A 20,615-nucleotide genomic window follows, 5' to 3' on the forward strand; every position below is an offset into this window, starting at 1 on the left:
GCATGTAAAAAGTGGCCGCAAATAATTTTAATTAAATTAATGCTAATCAATATTCCAGGAGAAATTTCGTTCACTTCGTTTTGAAATAAAATATCATCCACATCATAACAATGCATGTAAAGAATACTAAAATCCATAGCTGCCGTTGCACACTCGGCCGCAACTACCTCGCAGCCAAGTGTAAGCACGTAACATTTCGATCTATTTCTACGTTCATGACGTACACGGACGTTTTTGATATCAAATTAAAGCTAATTTTTTTTCGAATATGATAATATATGGGTGTCTGTGAAAAAATAGCCGCGTGTTAGGTTTACCATCTGTTAAAAACGCGAGATGGAAAAAATAATGCATACTAAGTAAACCCCAAACATTGCGTTTCCAAAATTATCCCTCAAAGTTGAAAATATTGAGGTATAAAAAAGTTGTTTTGAATTTACCCTTGTAGTTTGATCCTCCCAAAAGTCCCAATCAAACACGAAACTACTCAAAAGACTTTATTTTCCATATGAAACATTTTTACAAAAATATTAATACATAAACATATTATAACTATTAGCCGAAGTTATCTCTTAAAAAATCTTATCACAGATAAATTCGAATTTTAGCATTGAAACAATCGAAATGCTTTTATCGAAATAATTTTAATCGAAGAAAGATTAATAGCAAATAAATAGATACTTAATGAATTGAAATAACAAAAAAAAGGTAAGTTAATACTTTCAGATATAACCAGTTGTATCATAACATCTCAGTTCATGAATACAAAAGTTCGAAGTGACGTAAAACTTCCTCTCTTCTAGGGTTTCCTTCACATCTATGCTGATTATTGGATGCCTTCCAACAATTATTTTTTTCTGATAGTTTCGAATATCTAATCGTTTCCAACAAGAGACATTGTAGAAATAAACCTTAACATAGAAAAATGTAATGAGTGAAAGCCAGCATAACGAAAATAAATAAATTGAGGGCTGCCAACATTGGAGTGAAAATAATATGCCTCTAATGAACACATAACAATATATACTTTTAAGGTAATCCATCCATTCAATTCGGTAGATTTGAATTTGGTATTAATTTGGAATTATAATTTTTTCAGGTTCTTATTATAATTTTTCTTACTTTTAACGAATTTTGTCAGAGATTACTGTTATTGCTTAGCTTGCATAGTGCCAATATAAAAAATACTACCTGAAACTCGCATTTGTAATTCTGAAGCTGCATCCACATTATGCCAAGCGGCCCTGCCGATCGGAAAAATCTCATCGGCAAAGCCAAGGAGCGAAGACGCATCCACATATGTGTCGGCTTCGCTGTCGGCATTCATTCATTTTTACTTCTCTAGCAAAATATCATAAAATATTTTTTTTATTTTTCTTGCAATGCCGACGGTGCATCTACATGCGTATCGGCACAAGTCGGCGATGCATCCACATAGCCAATCGGCACACTGCGGCATAATGTGGATACAGCTTGAAGGTCAAACTATGAGAAAAAATCTACGATTATGTATATACACAGGTCATTCGTTGAATGAATACTCACATCTCCAGTGTCAACACCCAAAAGTAGGGTGTTTCCATACACAAAAATGCAAGTTATGAATGATCTGAGAGTATCCCATGTATTGAACAGTTTTCTACTGCATTCATCGTTTGGTCCAATTATAAAAAATTCTATGTATTCTTCCTTTGCAAAAGAATCATCTCTACCTAGAAAATAAATATCGAAATTAATAATTTAAAATGATAGTTTAGTTATTTAGTTCGGAAAATATTTCTTCATTATGGTGATAGATCTGAATCATCAGCTTTCTATAAATAAAGGAACTGAATTTAATGATATTCACTAGGATGAGGTTTTTAGCACTTATCATCTTCCGCTGTCAAATAAGCATCTTCCTGTGGATAAAGGTAATATGTTGGTAGATTTTCACGAAGTTAGTATTATCTGAGCCATCTAAAGTAGTATATACAGCGTCATTCTTTCTAAAGGGGGGTCCACACCGTTTTAGTGGTCAGTTCAAAAAGAGAAAATGAATATCTTAGGTCAGAAACAACTAATTTATATGGGGATTTCATTATAATTCAATTCAATCAGTTCGTCATCTCGGAAAGTCAGAAATTTTTTCATTCGTCAAACGGAAAAAATAAAAATTTCAAATTTTTTTTATTGAAGAACAAATATTCATCCATGTTATTAACTTTCCGAGGTGAAATTTTCTCTTCTATGAATTTCCAGATGAAAAAATTTCTCGAAAAGTCTCGCCATTGGCTACAATTCGTTTCAGAATTGAAAACAGACGTTAAGTGCTATATTTTCGACGAAGTGAAAACTATTGTAATATTCGTAACTTCCATTTATCGTTCAAGTGTTCTGGCAACACCCCACATTCCCACTTTACGCCTTATACGGATGGCGAGAAAGTCCCATGGTATAAACTCCTCTTAACCTCATAAAGAATTATACTCAGAACTGCGATAAATGAGGGGTTCAGAGCTGAAGTGAACCATTCAGCCTAGTTCTGAGATGAATGGCTTAGAAGCTGTTTATCACCAATTAATTCAAAAGTGACTTCTTCAGATTTTAAAAGATTAGAATGTAAGCATATGCTTACATAAGAATAATAATAAATAAAGAAGTCACTTTTGAATTAATTGGAGATAAACAACTTCTGAGCCATTCATCTCAAAACTAGGCTGAATGGACTTGGTTCACTTCAGTTCTGAGCCCCTCAAATATTTTCATGAAATTCATTTTCAGTGTGTTATCAGGAATGACGTTTTTTCAAATTGAGCCCCTAATGGAGGACGCTAACGTTAAAGGGCAAGTCGCTATGACCAGTTTGTGATCTTCTCGGATAGGAATATTCTTCTAAGAGCTCAAATATAGAGATTCCAGAGGGAAAGCTTTAGGGTATCAGTGATGTCAGGCATGATTGCAAGCACATCAAATTTCGATGGGAAATCCAAAAATGTGGTAATTTATTGGGCTTGTTGTATGAAAGAAGAAACTTGTTAGCTACTTCTGGTATATTAAGATGAAAAAAAAAATTTACTCTTCATCCCGGATAATATAATGAAAATATCTCTTGTAGTTCTCCATATAATTTCAGGTGGAGTTGAGAAAGAATGATCCAGTTCACTCTGTGTGAGTATAGAATTACTATAGATGATTGTGGTAATACCATGAAGAATCTATTGTGATAGCGAAACACATGAAGTGGTAAAACCTCATTCTAATGAAAATCAGGTAATTCACTTTCAAAGTTCGATTATGGATTTTCATCAATGGATGATTGACTTACTCATCTGAGGATTACAATAAGCAGCTTAGCATTGGGGAAAGTACCTAATAAATGGAAAAGGGATAAAGTAACCTTCATTCCAAAAACAGGGGAAAAAACGGGACTGATCCTCGATCTTTTAGACCCATTTGCTTAACTTCCTTTTTGCTTAAAACGATGGAGAAACTACGCAAGAACAGGGAATGTGGAGAAGGTATCACTACACAAATATGAGCATGCATACAGGGCTGGTCGCTCAACAGGGAGTGGAATAACCCTAGACAACAAGCTTCTGTGGAATAAGCATATTAGAAATACTTCTAGTAGTGCAATAAGAGCTTTGACGGCGTGCAGAAATCTATCCAGTCAGACTTGGGGCTGCAATCCTAAAAAACTACGATGAACTTGCCCAACTAGAGCACTTGAGGTCATCACAGATCTCACTCCTCTACATCTAGTGATAGATAGGCCATCCTCAGAATATCTAGAGAAGGTACAGGCAATGAGAGAATTAAAAGTCAGAGAGTCTGGTCCTCTCTAAACAAGTACAAACCTACCTAGTGATGTAATGACTAAAAAGTAAGCATTGAGAAGCACTTAACACGATGCTTCGTAAAAGAGAAATATGAGAAAGCGAATACACTATCCGGCATTTCAAATTTAATACTATTAAATGGTATGTATACTGACGGTTCAAAAATCACGACAAGGGCTGGCGCTGGAATATACAGGGCAAGCAACCAATGTACAGGGTGGGCAAAATTCGTTGTCTACTGAGGGGATCTCGAGAACTATAGCAGCTAGAAGAAAACGGATGACACATTCTCGAGCTCTTTTTTCGTGACAATCCAAATCTGTTCTCATAACTTTTTTGTCTTTGGAGTTACAGATCTGAAACATGAACCTTCTTAGGCACTTTGATACGTAGAACCTACTGACAAAATATTTTTTTCCAATTCAAAAATATTAGGCTGCGGTTTTCACCATTCTTTGTTTCTCCAAAAATGAGCTCGGAAATGTGTCATCCGTTTTCTTCTAGCTGCTATAGTTCTCGAAATCCTCTCAATAGATAACGAATCGGGTCCTCATTACTTGAGTCTCAATTGTTGTACAACTCGCGCGTTGCAAGACTTCTGCATTCGAAACTTTGTGGAACCATCTGATGTGCATTATCTGTCTTAGATGACGTTGTTGCGTTGTTCAAGCTGTTTAATATGTCGCCTGTAGGGCGTCCAGCTTTCGCTTTCGTAAAGAAGCGTTGGGAGGACGACTGCTTTGTAAACAGCTGTATTGGTCTTCGGATTGAGGTCGTGATTTTGAAACACTCTGACCTTTAGCTTCCAGAATGCCCGTGATACCGAATTGATACGGTTGTGTATTTCCATGTCTAGGTAAGCCCTAGTATTTATGAAGCTACCCAAGTATTTGAACTGCTCGACCTGTTCTAGAGTTTCATTCTCCAGGCTGATACGGTACGGCTCTCTCAATCGAAAAGTCTTTCGATCGAAAGTTTATTCAATAGAAAGTTCTCTGCATCGAAGAGTCACTCGACCGAAAATGACGCCCACTTTCTCCTGATTGGCCAGATTGGTCGGAACGATTCGGAACGACTCGGAACTGGCACTCTTTCATCTTTGTCTTATCATTTCTGAAATTTGACAGAGAATTTGGACATTTAATTCTGCAGTACCAAAACGGTTGATTGTTTACATAACCTTTAATCTGGAAATTTTTCGACTTTCCTCAAAAATGAAATCAATTTGAATAATCATTTCGACGAATCAAGTAGGACCAATGATAATATGATGAAATGCATTGAAAGTGCTCTCTAGGATACATTCACTGATCAAACGGAATATATTTTCTATATATAATAAAAGTAGGTATCCATAAATTGTATCATTCTCTCATAGTACTAAGTTTAATCAAATGCAACCTTTGTTTTCAGGTAGTGTTGAATGATCAAAATACTGCAATATTCTGTATTTGTTTATAAGAGAGGAGTGTAGGGCAAGAGAACCTCACTTCTCAAATGTACCAAGATTTTCGAATTAAATGAGAATGTGATGACGATTAGTTATAATGTCATCTTAACATATAAATTCTACTGATTGAGGCGAATAGGGCAGTTGGCAATCAGAAAATTTTAAGACCTATCACATTCAATGCTGATTTTTCTTAACTCGAATAAATAATATAGATTACAAGAGACTAAGTACAAACAATGAGTATAATTTACAAACGAGCCATTCAAGAGATTCTCCTCAAACTATGGTTTCAGAAAGTGGATAATAAAAGGACAGATGGAATAACAGATACCTGTGAAATCAATAAAATTATTGAGAAAAACAGTGAACTGCTGATATAAGCTTTGCCGATAAGAAATATTTCAAAATTGCCTAATACAGCAATGAGAATCATACCATATGTCAAGTCATTGTATTGGAATAATTAAATATAAACTGTAGGTTGAATTTTCAAGATGTTCATTTGATTCATAAAACCGAATAAGATGTATTATCAAACATTCCAAATATTCTCCTCATACTATGATGTATACTTACTCTAGATACGAAGAACTAATAGGTAACATTTTGTTTCTTGATGGATAAGTTTCATTCACACTGATTCGAAGTGTCTGTTTTGAAATTTGCATGGGTTTTTCCCAACACCAATATATAATATAGATTACGAGAGACTAAGTGCAAGCCATTATTATTTTATACAAACAAGAGATTCTCCTCAAACTCTGTCTGAAAGTGGATAATAAATGGACAGGTGCATTAATGAATAGCCATGAAATTATTTGGTAAAACAGTGAACTGCTGATATAATAAGCTTTGCGAAGAAGAAATATTTCACAATTGCCTATTGAAACAATGAGAATCATATCGTATGTTAATTCATTGTGTTGAAATTATTAAATATAAACTATAGGTTGAATTTACGAAATGTTTATTTCATTCATAAAACCGAAAAAGAACTTTGATAATACATCGTAAATATTCTCCATATTCTGTGATATTACATATCAGGAAAAGAGGTCAAATTACTGGGTCTTCTAAATATTCTTTATTGAAGTCATTCTAGCTTTCGTTCAGTTTCTGGACTTCTTCAGGGACAATGTCCATTAATTAAAATATTGTATGTATTTATTCTTAGTTTCTGAAGAAGTTCAGAAACTGAACGAAAGCTAGGATGACTTCAATGAAGAATATTTAGAAGACCCAGGAATTTGACTTCTTTTCCCGATATCTAATATCACATCATTTAAAGAGGTCCAGATTTCCTTTAATCTAATTCTGCATATTCTCTTCACACTATGATGTATACTTACTCTAGATACGAAGGACTGATAGGGATAGTAAAATTTTGTTTCTTTCATTTATACTGATTTTAACTGTCTGTTTTGAAATTTACCAAGTAAAATGTTACTCTGATCTTAATTTTTCCCTCATTTCAATGTTCGATTTCAAAGATATACTGAAATAGTGATAGGCATTGTGAAATAAAAGAACACATTTAAAAAATCTATTTCAGTGAAAAACACACTCCGGAATATAAGACTAAAAGTCAATGTTAAATTACTCAATCTCAGATTCAAAACCAACTGGCAAATCTTGGATATATTGGAAATCTGGTGAGCAGGTGGTTTTAGTATTTCCCGTTCATTGGGTTACTAGGAATATATCGAGTGCAGTTGTCTCACATCTTCAGTGGGATATTTGAATGTTTTCAATTTACCTACAAAGATTTTCTTGTCTTGGAGAGCATAGGATAACAGAGTAGGTAGCAGGCAGGCATCAGGTTGAAATGATGTATCATTCTTGTAGGTGCTGAAATGTTTAGGGATCTGGCAAATCTTGTATATATTGGAAATCTGGTAAGAAGGTTATTCTAGCATTTCCTGTTCCTCCATGACTTCCATACAATAATACCATCTTGACTGAAAACCGTCTCTAACATGGTTATTTGAAGACACTCATTTACAATTCTTTGGCGTAGTTCGTCCAAATTTCAGGCCGAGTCACAAAAATCTTGGACTTAAGATGGCCTCACAAGAAGTCCAGAGGGTTCAGGTCAGGTGTTCCGGCAGGTCAGTCCATATAGGACCTCTTCTTCGTAGGTAGCATCATGGGCGCCCGCAGGGGGTGGCCAGGGGGGCCATGCCCCCCCGTGAGATTCTGGTCGCCTTATTGTTTTTCAGCACAACACCTTCAATATTATCCTTTGTTTTGTGAAACTCATTGGTCAGAGAGATATAAATCTTTGCGAGTTTTCGCTGAAAACTTTGAAACTATATTCAAAAAGAAATTTCAATGAATTCCTCAACAACAAAAAGAGCTGCTCAGTTATGGGCTGCAATAAATTCTTTCACTTTTGTGGTTTATTTAACGATAGCCAGTAAATATTCAAATATATTGGAATCAATAGCAAATACACTACAAGGTGTTTTTATCAATTTTGTAGATGTTCAACGTCACATAAATTTAATTATAGATATATGTGGAAAACATCGTTCCGATGATCCATGCTTCACAGAAATTTTTTCCGAAGCATCATCTATTGCTCAGAGTCTCAATATAGAGATTGGAAAACCACGAATTTGCTGTAGACAAATGTCTACGTGTGACGGCAGGTCACTCCATAGGACAGGTGCAATAATGAATTGCCATAAAATTATTTGGTAGAACAGTGAACTGCTGATATAAAACTGTAGGTTTCGATATCAAAGATACTGAAATAGTGATAAGATTTGTTAAATAAAAGAACAACTTCAAAAAAAAAATCTATTTCAGTGAAAAACACACTGTCTTGCGGGGGAAAGACCGTCAGACGGTCTTTCCCCCGCTAGACACGCAGCTGACGGTCATTTTTATATTTCCATATATGTAAGAAATATGGAGGTGTTTTCATTCGGGATGATTTTCAAATTTTTTTCCCAAGTTCACGCGCTCGACTGACGTATTTTCCACCCTCCGCCGATCGGCTGACTTCACTATTATGTTTCTAATTAACATCAATATTACATATAGAAAATTTCAGCAGGGATAAAATCACTTGAAGTTTTGCATTTTTTCCCGAGTTCCGCCGCCTCCCACGCCTGCACCCACCGATGGTATTGAAGCCGACGATCGGTTTCGTCATTTGCAATGTGACTACAACCTACAGTATTAAATTCAGCCGGGATGAAATTCCTTGAAAAAAAGAGACCCTGCCTCCTGGACTATAAGCAGAGTCTGCAGATCGGGTCATTGACGATGCTAAGCTTTTTGAGATGGGCTCTGAGTCTACAATGTCCTGTGAAAGCCGCCATTATAGATCTCCGATTTGTTCTAGAAAATCCTAGCCAACGACTGGTGTACGGGCTGGGAGGCACTATGCGAGTGACGCAGTCCAGGATGGTTGCGCCAGTACTCCAGGACCTTTAGCCTTATCCAGCTGTTGTTCCGGTCCCTGATCAAGGAATTGGAAATTCCTATACTAGGTTCCGGACCAATAAGCGTTGATGTTGCGCCTTCTCTGGCTAGAGCATCCGATGCATCGTTGCCACTGAAGCCAGAATGTCCACGTCCAGGTACCCAAATCAGTTGCAGTCTGTTTGAGGGCCTGTTTCGATATTGCTGGTTTTACTGGCCAGCAATCGAATAACAATAGAACTCGAACGACTGGGCCAATAGGCATCGTCTCTGAAATACTGACAGTAATGTTCAGGAATATCGGAACAGACGGTGAACCTACCAATTTGGATAGTTTAGATCTGCATTCAAATACCTGTGCCGAGTTGCATTTGTCTGCTGCGAGAGATTTAATTGCAGCTTGACTATCCGTTACGATTTTTATTGACCTACTCGCCCAACCAATGTTAAGCAAATGGTTGGCGCATAGATCAATAGCGAAGATTTCTGCCTGAAATGCTGTCGCCGACTTTCCCAGACTGGCACTGAGTTCGGTCAGCGGTCTACGACTGTAGAGACTCCGGCTCCAGATCCCTAGGGTTCTGGAGCCATCAGTAAACCAGCAAGGTCCTTGTAGATAGAATTCCTTGTGACGGAGTCATTCGTCTCTGCTTGGAATCAGAGAACTGAAGGTTCCATCCGTGCTGGTTCTCGTGATTATCTGATCAGTTCTCATGCCCATCACCTCGTCTGTCTCCAGTTGGACTGAAAGACGATTGGGCAAGAAAATGAGTTTGTCAGGCTCATTTACGGTAAGGTGGTGGAGCCTGTGATTGCTAGTCTTGCCTCTACCTGGATAAAAATGTGAAGGGGAGGAAGGTCTAATAGCATCTCCATGGACGCAGTTGGGGTAGAGCGGAATGCCCCCGAAATCATGAGGCATGCCGTTGTCTGGAGTTTCGAAGATTTGTTTTGGGTTAGGACGCGTTCTGTGCAGGACCACCAGGCGATACAGCCGTAGGTGATCAATGGTCTGATCACCGTGACCAAGGGCGGATCCAGGATTTTTTTCTGGGGGGGGCACAACGGGCAGACGAACAAAAAAATCAACAGTAACTGTGACAGTAACTTCAAGTTTATTTTAAAGAGTTTAAGTATGCATAGAAAGATCTGTCCGTCTGGGGGGGGCGTGCCCCCGTGCCCCCCCCCTAAATCCGCCCTTGACCGTGACGTATAGCCAGCGGAGCTGCTTCGGCGCTATCCCCCAAGTCTTTCCACAAATCCTTTGGCAGGCCCATAGGGAGTGCCTGGCTTTGTGGAAGACTCTTTCCACATGGGAGTTCCAGTGAAGCTTCTTATCCAGGGTAATGCCTAGATATTCGGATTCCTCTATGAGTTGAATAGTCTTACCATAGAGAATTGGGGGAGAAATTTGGAACTTTCTTCTCCTGGTAAAGGGAACAATCAAGGTTTTGCAGGGGTTCACGCCTAACTGCCCCCCATCACACCAACCCTGAATTACTGTTAGTGTTTCCTGAAGAGCAGCTGAGATGATTGCATCGTCATTGCCCGTCAGTCACATTCGATAGAAAACTTTCGTTCGGCAAACATGTTGAGATCATTACTACTGGAGTGAAGAAGAATTTGGGTTTTATTTGTCGAAATCTACGAGTTCTACTACATTTTTCGGACGTGGACCGCATGAAGTCCCTCTATTATTACTTAGTGAGATCTGGCCTGGATTATTCTTGTGCCGTATGGAACAAACACCATCGATTTACGCTGGGTCGCTTGAGAGGTTTCAAAGGAGATTCTTGAAATATCTTTCCTTTAGACGGGATAAATTTCATCCACCTCGGGGTACCCCTGACGGTATATTGCTTCTGAGACATCAGTTTCTCTCTTTGGAGGATCGTCGATTGCTCCACAGTGTAATGTTTTTGTTCAATGTTCTTCATAATTCCATACACCGTCCCACTATCTTGCAGAGGCTTTATTTTCGTATCCCTAGTCTGTCTGGTCGCGGTCAAAGCTTGTTCTACGGGCTCAGAATCGTACTGACCTTTTGAAGTTTTCACCTGTGTCTTGCATCCTCAGAATGTGGCCGCTCCATCTGAGTCGGGCCCTCGTTACTTGAGTCTCAATTGTTGTACAACTCGCTCGTTGCAAGACTTCTGCATTCGAAACTTTGTGGCACCATCTGATGTGCATTATCTGTCTTAGATGACGTTGTTGCGTTTGTTCAAGCTGTTTAATATGTCGCCTGTAGGGCGTCCAGCTTTCGCTTCCGTAAAGAAGCGTTGGGAGGACCACTGCTTTGTAAACAGCTGTCTTGGTCTTCAGATTGAGGTCGTGATTTTGAAAAACTCTGTCCTTTAGCTTCCAGAATGCCCGCGATGCCGAATTGATACGGTTTTGTATTTCCGTGTCTAGGCTAGCCCTAGTATTATTTATGAGGCTTCCCAAGTATTTGAACTGCTCGACCTGTTCTAGAGTTTCATTCTCCAGGCTGATATCTGTTTGAAGGCTTTCTGGCGGACTTACCAGGATTTTGGTCTTGTCGATATTGAGTCTAAGGCCTAAAGCTTCGTATATATGTTTATAGGTGTCCATCATTATCTGTAGATCCTCTGAGCTGCTAGCGATGAGTGAACAGTCGTCTGCATATTGAAGTTCCGTGATGAACTTGGTACGGGTTTTTGCTCTTAGGCGCTTCAGGTTAAACAGGCCTCCATCAAATCTGAATCTTATCCCAACACCTCTTACGGGCATACTCATGTCTGCAATTATCGATACAGCTATGGCGAAAATATTGAACAGTAAAGGCGCTAATACGCAGCCTTGTTTTATTCCGGAGTTGGTTGAGAAATGGTCGGTTGTGGAGCCATTATGCTGTATTCTAGCGGTGTTGTTGGTATGAAGGCTTTTACACAATGGTAGGAATTTTTCGGGTACTCCAAGACGTTCCATGATTTTCCATAGCGCTCTCCGATTCACCGAGTCGAATGCCTTACTTAAATCAAAGAGTTGTTACTTTTTGCTTAAATCGATGAAGGCTGTATAAATCCTTGATTGTTGTTCACGGGACTTCTCTTGTAGCTGTCGCAGTGTAAAAATTAGGTCCACCGTACCTCGATTTGGTCGAAAGCCGCACTGGGATTCAGGTAATAGCTTTTCTAAGAGTGGAACCACGATTAGCCATAATCTTCGAGAGAATTTTACCGGCTATACTAAGCAATGATATGCCCGTGTAATTGTTGCAATTCGACGTATCGCCTTTGTTCTTATAGAGGTTGATAACTGAAGCGTCTCTGAAGTCTTGTGGCACATCTCCCTGTTTCCAGATCTTGCGGAATAGTGTTAGGAGACTATTGACAATGTCTTCATCCAAGGCTTTGAATATCTCCGCTGGAATGCCGTCTAGACCAGGTAACTTATCATTTTTCATATTTTTAATCGCACTTATGATTTCCGACATTGAGATTTCGTCATCAAGCGATGTCATCGGACTATACGCGGGAAGCAGGTCTAAAATGGATAAATCCGAGTCGTTATTTTGATTCAAGACCTGTGAATAATGCTCCTTCCATCTTTCGAGAATTTTTCTATCATCAGTTAGGATAGCTGCATGAGCATCACTTATAGGAAAGCTGGCTTTTCTGCTTGGACCGTAAACAGTTTTAATAGTCTTCAAAAAACGCCTGTAGTCATGGTTATCGGCGTAAGCTTGTATTTCCCTTGCTTTTTCTTTCCACCAGCTATCCTTGATTTTTCTTATTTCTTGACGGACCTCGCGTTTTATGTTTATAAAACTTTTTTGGGCTGCAACATCGCCAGGCTTGTTAATTGCGGTTTTCATCGCTTTGTGTTTTGCGTCCAAAAGGGGTGCGATATGAGTTTCGCTGTCGGCAAACCAGTCTGGGGATTTTCGGGAGCGTTTTGTGCCCAGTATTTCTTTCGCTGTATTTGTAAGAGATGTCTTGAAGCGAAGCCAATGAGTCTCAATGTCGTCGTTATAATCCGGTGGTGTTAGGCTATCTTTGACGGCAGCTGTGAATCTTTCCTTTGTAGAAGGGTTTTGTAGTTTGGAAATTTCAAGGGCTCTTTTAGATACTTTGGCTTGCGTTGGTATTTTGGGCGCATTGAGATTTTCATTCTCGAGATTACCAGCCTATGATCAGTCCAGCACTCCAGATCTGCTCTGGGTTTAGTGACCAACACCTCTTTCAGATCTTTTCTTCTCACGATCACATAGTCACTACATGGTCATAGTTCCCGAAAGGCTAACCGAGCCACATAACGACCCCACTGACCCCAGTTCAAATAATAATAAAAATGAGGGCCTTCTTTTGACTTGATTCTCTCGAATATGCTACCCATGGGCGCCCACAGAAATTTTTCTCAGGGGGGGCAAAATATCATCTTTGGCTAGTTTTATTGAAAGAAAAATTTCTCTAACAGTAACTATCGAAAAATTTCTAGAAAGATGGAACAGCTGCATCGAGTTCCATAAAATCTTCAGATTTTCAACAAGAGTAGTTGCTCTTTCAGAATATGTATCACATTTCCATCTACGGTTAGTTTTATTGGAAGAAAAATTATTCCAACGGTGATTATCGAAACATTTCCAAGAAGATGGAATAAATTCAATGATCGTCAAGAACGAACGGATGCATATCGAGCTCCATAAAATTTTCAGATTTTTAACTTGAGGAAATGCTCTTTCAGAATATGTTTCACATTTTCATCATCTACGGTTAGTTTTATTCATAGAAAAATTATTCTAACGGTGACTATCGAAAAATTTTCAAAAAGATGGAATCAATTAAATGATCGTCAAGACCGAACAGCTACATCGAGCTCCATAAAATCTTCAGATTTTTAACTAGAAGATTTGCTCTTTCAGAATATGCATCACATTTCCATTTACGGTTAGTTTTATCGAAAGAAAAATTACTCTTACGGTGACTATCGAAAAATTTCCAAAAAGATGGAATAAATTAAATGATCGTCAAGACCGAACGGATGCATCGAGTTCCATAAAATATTCAGATTTTTAACTATAGGAAATGCTCTTTCAGAATATATATCACATTTCCATCTACGGTTATTTTTATTGAGAGAAAAATTACTCTAACGGTGACTATCGAAAAATTTCCAAAAAGATGGAATCAATTAAATGATCGTCAAGACCGAACGGCTGCATCGAGCTCCATAAAATCTTCAATGTTATACATATGGCCGACCTTAGATGCGAAAGATTCAATATCTAGTAATTTGGAATTCTTGGGCAAAATATTGAACAAAGAAACAAGCATTTCATGTTCTTTTGAGAATCTCGTTTCAAGGGCTGGAATCAGATGATATATGAATATTGGGTGAATATAGATTTTTTGAAGTAATCTTCAGCTGAAGATGCTTCATAATTAATTAGATCTGTACATTTGTCTACAGCAAATTCGTGGTTTTCCAATCTCTATATTGAGACTCTGAGCAATAGATGATGCTTCGGAAAAAATTTCTGTGAAGCATGGATCATCGGAACGATGTTTTCCACATATATCTATAATTAAATTTATGTGACGTTGAACATCTACAAAATTGATAAAAACACCTTGTAGTGTATTTGCTATTGATTCCAATATATTTGAATATTTACTGGCTATCGTTAAATAAACCACAAAAGTGAAAGAATTTATTGCAGCCCATAACTGAGCAGCTCTTTTTGTTGTTGAGGAATTCATTGAAATTTCTTTTTGAATATAGTTTCAAAGTTTTCAGCGAAAACTCGCAAAGATTTATATCTCTCTGACCAATGAGTTTCACAAAACAAAGGATAATATTGAAGGTGTTGTGCTGAAAAACAATAAGGCGACCAGAATCTCACGGGGGGGCATGGCCCCCCTGGCCACCCCCTGCGGGCGCCCATGATGCTACCTACGAAGAAGAGGTCCTATATGGACTGACCTGCCGGAACACCTGACCTGAACCCTCTGGACTTCTTGTGAGGCCATCTTAAGTCCAAGATTTTTGTGACTCGGCCTGAAATTTGGACGAACTACGCCAAAGAATTGTAAATGAGTGTCTTCAAATAACCATGTTAGAGACGGTTTTCAGTCAAGATGGTATTATTGTATGGAAGTCATGGAGGAACAGGAAATGCTAGAATAACCTTCTTACCAGATTTCCAATATATACAAGATTTGCCAGATCCCTAAACATTTCAGCACCTACAAGAATGATACATCATTTCAACCTGATGCCTGCCTGCTACCTACTCTGTTATCCTATGCTCTCCAAGACAAGAAAATCTTTGTAGGTAAATTGAAAACATTCAAATATCCCACTGAAGATGTGAGACAACTGCACTCGATATATTCCTAGTAACCCAATGAACGGGAAATACTAAAACCACCTGCTCACCAGATTTCCAATATATCCAAGATTTGCCAGTTGGTTTTGAATCTGAGATTGAGTAATTTAACATTGACTTTTAGTCTTATATTCCGGAGTGTGTTTTTCACTGAAATAGATTTTTTAAATGTGTTCTTTTATTTCACAATGCCTATCACTATTTCAGTATATCTTTGAAATCGAACATTGAAATGAGGGAAAAATTAAGATCAGAGTAACATTTTACTTGGTAAATTTCAAAACAGACAGTTAAAATCAGTATAAATGAAAGAAACAAAATTTTACTATCCCTATCAGTCCTTCGTATCTAGAGTAAGTATACATCATAGTGTGAAGAGAATATGCAGAATTAGATTAAAGGAAATCTGGACCTCTTTAAATGATGTGATATTAGATATCGGGAAAAGAAGTCAAATTCCTGGGTCTTCTAAATATTCTTCATTGAAGTCATCCTAGCTTTCGTTCAGTTTCTGAACTTCTTCAGAAACTAAGAATAAATACATACAATATTTTAATTAATGGACATTGTCCCTGAAGAAGTCCAGAAACTGAACGAAAGCTAGAATGACTTCAATAAAGAATATTTAGAAGACCCAGTAATTTGACCTCTTTTCCTGATATGTAATATCACAGAATATGGAGAATATTTACGATGTATTATCAAAGTTCTTTTTCGGTTTTATGAATGAAATAAACATTTCGTAAATTCAACCTATAGTTTATATTTAATAATTTCAACACAATGAATTAACATACGATATGATTCTCATTGTTTCAATAGGCAATTGTGAAATATTTCTTCTTCGCAAAGCTTATTATATCAGCAGTTCACTGTTTTACCAAATAATTTCATGGCTATTCATTAATGCACCTGTCCATTTATTATCCACTTTCAGACAGAGTTTGAGGAGAATCTCTTGTTTGTATAAAATAATAATGGCTTGTACTTAGTCTCTCGTAATCTATATTATATATTGGTGTTGGGAAAAACCCATGCAAATTTCAAAACAGACACTTCGAATCAGTGTGAATGAAACTTATCCATCAAGAAACAAAATGTTACCTATTAGTTCTTCGTATCTAGAGTAAGTATACATCATAGTATGAGGAGAATATTTGGAATGTTTGATAATACATCTTATTCGGTTTTATGAATCAAATGAACATCTTGAAAATTCAACCTACAGTTTATATTTAATTATTCCAATACAATGACTTGACATATGGTATGATTCTCATTGCTGTATTAGGCAATTTTGAAATATTTCTTATCGGCAAAGCTTATATCAGCAGTTCACTGTTTTTCTCAATAATTTTATTGATTTCACAGGTATCTGTTATTCCATCTGTCCTTTTATTATCCACTTTCTGAAACCATAGTTTGAGGAGAATCTCTTGAATGGCTCGTTTGTAAATTATACTCATTGTTTGTACTTAGTCTCTTGTAATCTATATTATTTATTCGAGTTAAGAAAAATCAGCATTGAATGTGATAGGTCTTAAAATTTTCTGATTGCCAACTGCCCTATTCGCCTCAATCAGTAGAATTTATATGTTAAGATGACATTATAACTAATCGTCATCACATTCTCATTTAATTCGAAAATCTTGGTACATTTGAGAAGTGAGGTTCTCTTGCCCTACACTCCTCTCTTATAAACAAATACAGAATATTGCAGTATTTTGATCATTCAACACTACCTGAAAACAAAGGTTGCATTTGATTAAACTTAGTACTATGAGAGAATGATACAATTTATGGATACCTACTTTTATTATATATAGAAAATATATTCCGTTTGATCAGTGAATGTATCCTAGAGAGCACTTTCAATGCATTTCATCATATTATCATTGGTCCTACTTGATTCGTCGAAATGATTATTCAAATTGATTTCATTTTTGAGGAAAGTCGAAAAATTTCCAGATTAAAGGTTATGTAAACAATCAACCGTTTTGGTACTGCAGAATTAAATGTCCAAATTCTCTGTCAAATTTCAGAAATGATAAGACAAAGATGAAAGAGTGCCAGTTCCGAGTCGTTCCGAATCGTTCCGACCAATCTGGCCAATCAGGAGAAAGTGGGCGTCATTTTCGGTCGAGTGACTCTTCGATGCAGAGAACTTTCTATTGAATAAACTTTCGATCGAAAGACTTTTCGGTAGACCGATCCTTACTCGGCTGATATATGTTTGAAGGCTTTTTGGCTGACTTACCAGGATTTTGGTTTTGTCGATATTGAGTCTAAGGCCTCAAGCTTCGTACATATGTTTATGGGTGTCCAGCATTATCTGTAGATCCTGTGGGCTGCTAGCGATAAGTGCGCAGTCGTCTGCATATTGAAGTTCCGTGATAAACTTCGAACGAGTTTTTGCTCTGAGGCGCTTCAGGTTAAATGGGCCTCCATTGTATCTGAATTTTATTCCAACACCTCTTACAGGCATACTCATGTCAGCAATAATCGAGACAGCTATGGCGAAAATATTGAACAGTAAAGGCGCTAACACGCAGCCTTGTTTTATTCCAGAGTTGGTTGAGAAATGGTCGGTTGTAGAGCCATTATGCTGTATTCTAGCGGTGTTGTTGGTATGAAGGCTTTTACACACTGCTAAAAAATTTTCGGGTACTCCAAGGCGTCCCATGATTTTCCATAGCGCCCTCCGATTCACCTAGTCGAAGTGGAAGGCCTTACTTAAATCGATATACATATGCTGTATAGATCCATGATTGATGTTCACGGGCCTTCTCTTGCAGCTGTCGCAGTGTGAAAATTAGGTCCACCGTTCCTCGATTTGGTCGAAAGCAGCACTGGGATTCGGGTAAAAACTTTTCTAAGAGTGGAATCAGACGATTAGCCATTATCTTCGAGATAATTTTGCCGGCCACGCTAAGCAACGATATGCCTCTATAGTTGTTGCAATTTGACGTATCGCCTTTGTTCTTATAGAGGTTGATAACTAAAGCGTCTCTGAAGTCTTGTGGCACATTTCCTTGTTCCCAGATCTTGCGGAATAGTGCTAGGAGACTATTAACAATGTTAATAGCTGGAACGCCGTCTAGACCTGGTAACTTATCATTTTTCATATTTTTTATCACACTTACAATTTCCGACATTGAAATTTCGTCATCAAGCGATGTCATGGGACTATACGCGGGAGCAGGAGTACAAACGCCACTTACTGGCCCAGAGCCTTTCTATGGTATAGGAATATGCACCAACAGGAGTTTCTGGCGAAGGAAAAAATCAAGAGAGACACTCTGCAGGAATAGATAATTCCAAAATATTCCTCCAGAATTTTTAGACTGCAAGAACCAATAAGTATTCGGATTTAAGCAAGAATAAGTTACGCCTCCTCACAGGACATTGTTGCCTCAAAAAGCATATGATGAAAATGGGGTTATCAGAAACTGACGAGTGTAGATTCTGTGGGAAGAAGAGGAAATTTCTATTCACATGATTACAGAATACCTCGCCATTGGAAGCCTGCGTAAGGAATGTCTTGGACAAGAATATTATAGGAGGAATGAGGACAGGGTCTCCTTGAAACCGTCTCAGATACTGGAGATCATTGGAACTAAAGAGCTGTAGGGCGAGCTGTAGAGGGCGCAGTTGTGAGAACAGCTCTTATGGGGGACACAGTAGAACTTAAGGTCGCATCAAACTATTATTAATAATAACTACTCAATTTTGTTATCTAGAGAAAATAAAATGCTTCCACTTACCTAGAGCAATAATGATATCATCTTTCAAAATCTGATACGTTATCCTAGAGGTTAAACTGAGACTTGTCTTCAGCTTTGCTGTTCTTATCAGTTCACACATTTGTGTAGTCTCTTCATCTGCATTATAATGGAACCTCTGCACTTCATTATTAATCACAACTGTACAAATTCCATTCCAAATATTTAAACAATTCGGATAAAGTGAAGAATAAATTCTTGAAAACCAAATTTGGATCAAAGTATTAGTATTACCATTGTTGTGGATTTTTACGATATTGATTCGACCTCTTGCTTTTTCATAGCAGATATAGTTCTTATAAACACTGAGAAAAAATATGCATGAAAAGATTAAAAGACAAAATTATTGTAAATCTCACCTATGATTGATTACATCTTCTATGAAAGTAGTATTACTCAAATCATTGAAACATTCAATAATTAAACTCCTAGGATAAGCAATAACTAAACACATATCCTTGTTCTCCCAATCTACAAAGTTTAATAATAAGATGGGATAGCAAAGTTGGGGAAATAATTTCACCAATGAAATTGATGTTTTTCACCCTTGTTGCTTTATGACGAGAAGTATAAAATGGTTTCCAGTGTTCTGTGAATATTCTAACCCTTCCATCTTCTGAACCCACAGCAATATAATGTCCTATAAGAAAATTTTTGAATGTAGAAGCACAACATTTTAGCTTTGTTTTGGTTTACGTTTTGTGTTAATTTTCATCTTAGAAGAAACTCATTAGGTCTATGAAATAACAGACTCTTAGACTATAGAAGTAATTCTTTACAAATATAACATCAACTCAATAAAAATGAACCAGTTTTACTAGGAATTTAATACCACCACATACATTGAATCACGATACCAAAACCTTACAAGACAATCCAAGAAATAAGCCACACATTATAGCTGAAAAGAGGAACAAACCTGAAACTGCTAAACAAGATATGCGGGGAATTTCTGCAGGACTGCTTACAATAACATATCTTATATCTTCTTGTAAATTCTGCCATGAAGACCAATTGCTGTATATTTTCTCCCATTTTTCCAAATCAATTCTATCATATTTGTCCACATAATCTACAAGTTCTTTCTCTGGAATTTCCTCATTACAACACCATTTCCAAATAGGCGTTTTCTAAAAATTAGTGGTACAAGTAAAATTTGATATAAGAATTCAACAATGGGTCCTTTGTTCCATTGTTACACAAAACAAATCTTTATGATACTTACTTTAGATAAATATTCCACGATCTCTTTCCAGTCAGAACTTACACATTTAGCAGTTCTCAAAGTTTTTCCGTCACATTTGAGAAGAATCCTCTCAATTATTTCAACTGGCAGTTCCATTTTCAAAGCACAATAAATGTTTTGATGATCACTGTTCAATGCCTAAATACTGTAGCTATTTTTAAATTTGCCAGGATGTCTATTCGCATCCTGTAGAAATTTAAGTTGATGTTTTTTGTTCTCAATAATGTCTTAATCACAGAGACGTCTTAAATTGGAGACAAGACTCAAATAAAAATAAATGAATGAGAAATCGAATAAAGAAACATTTGAGGTTAGATTTTGCCAAGGAGATATCTCCTTGGATTTTGCATTTGCGGAAATTGTAAGCAGTTTTTGAAATAGAATTTAGTCAATTTTATATCAAATAACTCGGCTTACAGCTTTCTATGCATACATAATGTGGAAAAATTATTATTTCAATTACATACACTGAAAAAAATTTAAATGCCGTATAAATGGCACCATAGATGAATGGCACAACAATTTGTGT

The 20,615-nt window shown here is 37.2% G+C and overlaps 1 protein-coding gene and 2 long non-coding RNA genes across 5 annotated transcripts; 1 reads left to right on the forward strand and 2 right to left on the reverse strand.

The window, feature by feature from the left end:
* Nucleotides 1-484: 484 nt before the first annotated feature.
* LOC123309869 lies at nucleotides 485-20,587 on the reverse strand. Of its 3 annotated transcripts, none has more exons than XM_044893161.1 (8): nucleotides 20,504-20,587; nucleotides 20,066-20,348; nucleotides 19,760-19,970; nucleotides 19,364-19,480; nucleotides 19,200-19,311; nucleotides 18,823-19,145; nucleotides 1,546-1,712; nucleotides 485-911 (listed from the first exon to the last, which is right to left on the reverse strand). In XM_044893161.1, exons 2-8 carry the CDS (start codon nucleotides 20,180-20,182, stop codon nucleotides 723-725), a joined length of 1,236 nt encoding a protein of 411 aa, XP_044749096.1. In that variant the 5' UTR covers nucleotides 20,183-20,348; nucleotides 20,504-20,587; the 3' UTR covers nucleotides 485-722. The 3 variants fall into 3 exon arrangements, with proteins under 3 accessions (XP_044749096.1, XP_044749098.1, XP_044749097.1); XM_044893163.1 differs by having other exon boundaries at nucleotides 20,066-20,272; nucleotides 20,554-20,571; XM_044893162.1 differs by having other exon boundaries at nucleotides 20,520-20,553.
* Nucleotides 4,760-5,767, forward strand: LOC123309870. Its single transcript, XR_006537297.1, has 2 exons — nucleotides 4,760-5,165; nucleotides 5,235-5,767. It is a non-coding gene; the product is annotated as an uncharacterized LOC123309870 (long non-coding RNA).
* Nucleotides 16,268-17,278, reverse strand: LOC123309871. Its single transcript, XR_006537298.1, has 2 exons — nucleotides 16,870-17,278; nucleotides 16,268-16,800 (listed from the first exon to the last, which is right to left on the reverse strand). It is a non-coding gene; the product is annotated as an uncharacterized LOC123309871 (long non-coding RNA).
* Nucleotides 20,588-20,615: the final 28 nt, after the last annotated feature.

The sequence above is a fragment of the Coccinella septempunctata genome, chromosome 3 (genome assembly GCF_907165205.1).
Source record: "Coccinella septempunctata chromosome 3, icCocSept1.1, whole genome shotgun sequence".
Classification (NCBI taxonomy): Eukaryota; Metazoa; Arthropoda; class Insecta; order Coleoptera; family Coccinellidae; genus Coccinella; species Coccinella septempunctata.